The sequence below is a fragment of the Lolium rigidum genome, chromosome 2, assembly GCF_022539505.1.
Source record: "Lolium rigidum isolate FL_2022 chromosome 2, APGP_CSIRO_Lrig_0.1, whole genome shotgun sequence".
NCBI classification, from domain to species: domain Eukaryota; kingdom Viridiplantae; phylum Streptophyta; class Magnoliopsida; order Poales; family Poaceae; genus Lolium; species Lolium rigidum.
In genome coordinates, this window is record NC_061509.1 from 79,009,545 (window position 1) to 79,014,094 (window position 4,550).

Genomic DNA, 4,550 nt, shown 5'->3' on the forward strand with positions numbered 1-4,550 from the left:
TTGGCGGCACGGTGGCCCGGCTGCGTGCAGAGGAGACAGAGTCCATGGAACTCTTCGTATGTGCCGGCGACGCGTTCGGGCCGCGCCGGCCTCGCCGCCACCTTCTTCCCGGCACGCCGGCCGCGAGCGCGTTTGCGCGTCACATGCGTGGGCTCCTCCCACGGGATGTCATCCTCCTCGTCGTCGTCGTCGATTGGGTCGTCGGAGTCATCCAGATCGTCAAAGGCGCCTCCTTCCTCCTCCCGGAAGATCTCAGACCTTACCTCCCTCCGCCCCCTTGAAGATTCCGGCCGGTCGACGAGCATCTCCTGCACGCCGCCGAGTCCCTCGAGCGATCGCGGAGTTTCCTCCGAGTCCGAACCGCGGCCTCCGCGCCACCTATCCTCGCGCCCACGCGGGCCCGACGCCTGCGGCGGGGACGGGGTCGGCGATGGTGCGGACGTCGTAGCCATGGCGACGGCGCCGCCGTGGATCGGGGGAGGCCCTCGTTCCTCTCGCTGCGCTCCCTCTAGCTGTTATGTTTCAGTTTTTAGTCCCACACCGCTCGCGCAGAGAGGAGCGCTCCCTCGTAGTTTGGTTCACAAACTGTGGATATTTCTGTTTGTCCATGTGAGAAATTATTTGCCACCTGTTGTTTTCTTAAGACCAAGTTCAGTATATACCATCTAGTTTGTTGCAGGCATGTCCTCGGCCCCTCTCGTTTTTAGATGGAGCGGGGCTTAATTATCAAGAGAACACCTATCTCACTGCTTTTGGTTTCGAATTAAATTCATCATCATTTGTGCAATAAAAGAGTCGAATTCATCAAAGCAAAGTACAATAGTAAACTGGTCAGGTTTTGTTTCCTTTTGAGAATTCCTGGCAACTTCAAAATCACTCAACAATTGTTACTTGGCACACCAAAGCTGGGCATATAAAACCTGGAACACGCAGAAAAGAAGTAGGTTGGTGATCACCAGTGCTGCTAATAGGCAGCTAGATTACGAGCTGTACAGTGTTCGGAGTTTTTTTTTTTTGGCGTAATGATCACGCTCAAAGTTGTTGAATGAAGCTTGCCATTCTGGATTTCACCATTCTGGAGGCCCAGTAGCGTGTCCAAGCACGCAGCCCAGGAGCACTGCCTTGAACGCTCTCCGCTCCGGGTTCAGCTCTCGTTTTTAGTCCCACACCGCTAGCGCAGACAGAGAGCGCTCGCCAGGAGCTCTATAAGAAGACGGCCAGGCTGCAGCGAGAGAGGCACGCAGCTGCGTGGTGAGCACAGAGCGAACTATTCTTTCGCCTTTTACTAAAGAATACCGTGTGCACGCCACACTAAGCAGCATACGCTTATTTTTGAAGGGTTCCTTCCTCTAGAGGAGGGGTCCCACAATTCAGTTAAAATAATTATGGGCAAAGAGGAAGAAATAATATCACTGAGATCGAGCGGTGTAGGCTCCTACAAGAAGGGAAAGAAAGGCCAGGTTGAGAAATACGACGTCACATCAGCTAATCTGTGTGAAGGACAGAAGTTTCAGTTTAGTTAGCTGCCGGCATGTTTCTTTTGTCCATGAAAACTCTGAATGAAAACTACTTCCCCCAAATCTTCATGCGACACGATATGCGGGTCGCTTTTCTCAACAATAATTCAGCAGTGCGAGAAGTAGCGGCTTGTCTCTGTCAGGAATCAGATCAAGAAGTTGATTGGCAGTACACGGTGGCAGACCTGTCAGTAACGTAGGTACCAATCGATCGATGGTACTGATCATGATTTCTACGTCATTCTAACATCCACATGATTCTAGGCTAACAGTTCATGGAGTACCCGTTTGCTTCTAAAATCTTCACCGGAGAGGAATGAACTCAGATCTTTTATTGGTGGAGGCAATGTCTTGGTTCCTACGTGCACACGGTGCATCACGACACATACGAAATCCCTACTCATCAACTCGATCAGCGCATCGCATCAGGGGCGACGAAGTCGGAAGTAATCGAGCGCCGGGCGCCCGTCGAGGCCTTTGCCGTCGTAGTGTGAGAGGAACTCCGGCACGGTGACGCTCCGGTACAGCGCCGGCGCCGACGACGAGGACACCAGCTCCTCGATGGGACAGTACGCCCTCGCCGCCGTCCTCGCGCTCAGGTCGGCGTTGCAGAACGCCGCCACGGACACCCTGGCCCTGCCGTCCCTGCTGTCGTTGGCCACCACCCGGTGCTGCACGCTCCTCAGCCTCCCGTTGCTCACCAGCTGCAGCAGGTCGCCCACGTTCATCACCAGCGCGCCCGGCACCGGAGGCACGTCCGCCCACGCCCGCCGCCGCTCATCATCCTCCTCCTCCTCGCCGCCGACGAGCACCTGGAGGCCGGGCATGTCGTAGTCCTGGAGGAGCACGGTGAGGAACGCCGGGTCGGAGTGCCGGCTGGTGCCCAGGGTGCGGCGCGGCTCGGGGCACGGCGGGTAGTAGTTGCCCACCACGACTACTCCGTCCGCGCACCCCATCCCGGCCAGCCGATCCCGCGCCAGCCCGAGCGCCTCCGACAGCAGCTCCAGCACCGCCACGGCCAGCCTGCGCGCCGTGCCGGAGTACGCCGGTAGGACGCCGCGCACGGCGGGCGGGAGCTCGTCCTCCACCGGCGGGTCCGGGAGCGCCTGGCAGAAGAGGGTGTCGCGCCAGTTGGCCGCCGGCGACTGGAACAGGTCGAAGTTGGAGTTGAACCGGAGCTTCTTGGCGAGGTCGCGGGTGTAGTACGGCGCCTTGGCCTCCGGTGGCGACTCGTGGAAGCGGCGGACGGACGCGAGCGTCTCGGCGAGGAGGACGGCTGGCACGCCGTGGTTCACCACCTGGAAGAAGCCCACCGTCTCCGCCGCCGCCTTCACCTGGGCCACCACATCGGGCCGGCGGGCAGAGAGGTCGATCACCGGGATGGTGACCGAGGAGGAAGAAGTGGGGAGGGAATCGGGAGGGTGGTGGAAGATGGGCGGGACGGTGGTGACGCCGGCGTCGACGAGGCCCTTCACGCCAGCCTTGGTGTCGTCGAACGCCTGCAGAGCTTGGCGGCGGTCTGTAGTGTTGGTGGCGGCCATGCTGACGGCCGGCAGCCGGGCTCTGTGATGGAGAGTGATGTGAGAGTTCCTAGGTTGATTACTTGCTTTGATTGACTTCGTGTATATAGGGGTGGAATCGAGCCGAGCCGGCTCGTGGCTCGGCTCGGTCAGGCTCGTGAAATTTCGAGCCAAGCCTGGCTCGGCTTGCCACTAAAATTTTCCCAGAACTCAGGCTCGAGGCTTGGCTTGTCAGGCTCGAGGCTCGGCTCGTGAGCCGACTGCCATAGCCCAGCCCAATTAAGCGAATACAGGTACCAGAGGCAGAGTCCATCGTGATTCCCCTCCCCTCCTGTCCCCAACTCCCCATTCCTCTGCAATCCCTCAAGCGCCGTCGCCGGCCGCCGCCACGGTGAGCTCCTTCCATGGCGTTTCCTACAGGTAACACTCGCGTCGGCGTCGTCTTGCGCCTCCACTCCGTCTCCGGCCGCGGACCTCCATTCCTGCCCCACGGATCTAGCGGCGGCGGCGGCCGCCGCCCTCCGTCGTCGTTCGTCCGGACCAGCGGGCTACTCCTCTTTGGTTCTTCCCTCGCTGATTCTCTTTGGTTGTTCCCCGGATGCTCCACCTAGGCTCCTACACCGGGTGCTCTTCCTTCACCGACAGGCTGCTCTTGTGTGGATTTTTTCTGCAGTGGAGGACTAATCACCTCCCAGGGATGGCGTGATCTTGACCAAGTTGCTGGAATTGTTAGTACTGAATTCCGAGCAGTTAAAATCCTTTTGATGAAATCATGTGTGGTAGCCGGTAGTAGTGGAATTTGGCTACAGTTTTGAAGCCTCCTTTTGTTATGAAATAATTTGAAGTAGCATTGCATTCAGTTCATGGTAAAGACCAATGGGCATATTGTCTACTCTTCTTGTCGTGAATGTGACTTCCCAGCCACTACCTGGCTTGCTATTGATTGACAAAAGAGCTACTATACTAAACGCTATAGCTTACAAATTTTCGAGAACTACAAGGCCTGGTTGTATACTGACTGTTGGATGGATATATAAAATCGTAAGTATAGGTCTGCACTTGCCGCTTTGTAACCTTCCTGCATAGTTATGATGCGTGCCTTCTCTCAGCTGAAAGTTGTTCTATGTAGTAGCAGAACGATCGAAAAACCAAATCTGAACTGGGGTGTAGATGCTCCTGGTTTAATAAAAAAATTAAAACAAATAGTAAAATAATTTTAAAAAATCTAATATTTTTGGACAATGAATATGAACAAGTGTTCTAACTGCACACCAAAAATTTCCGAGAAAAGACATCTATAGTGGTTTGTGCAAAATAGCTAAAATACGGTGCTGTTTAGAACGTCTAGATTTGTTTCTTACATCACTTCAATTTGTCTTTTTTGCACAGATCACTACGTAAGTCTTTTTCTGGAGATTTTTGGTGTAAAGTTAGAACAAGTGTTCATGTTCATTTTCCAAAAAATTCAGATTTTTTTTAATTTTTTTTGCTATTTGTTTCGAATTTTTTATTA

General features: G+C 54.8%; 1 protein-coding gene and 1 non-coding gene across 2 annotated transcripts; one reads left to right on the forward strand and one right to left on the reverse strand.

The window, feature by feature from the left end:
• Window positions 1-1,242: 1,242 nt before the first annotated feature.
• Window positions 1,243-1,362, forward strand: LOC124693676. The gene has a single exon (XR_007000143.1). It is a non-coding gene; the product is annotated as a U5 spliceosomal RNA (small nuclear RNA).
• A 580-nt stretch (window positions 1,363-1,942) lies between these two features.
• Window positions 1,943-3,070, reverse strand: LOC124689906 (DIBOA-glucoside dioxygenase BX6-like). Its single transcript, XM_047223362.1, has one exon. It carries the CDS (start codon window positions 3,056-3,058, stop codon window positions 1,943-1,945), a length of 1,116 nt encoding a protein of 371 aa, XP_047079318.1. The 5' UTR covers window positions 3,059-3,070.
• Window positions 3,071-4,550: the final 1,480 nt, after the last annotated feature.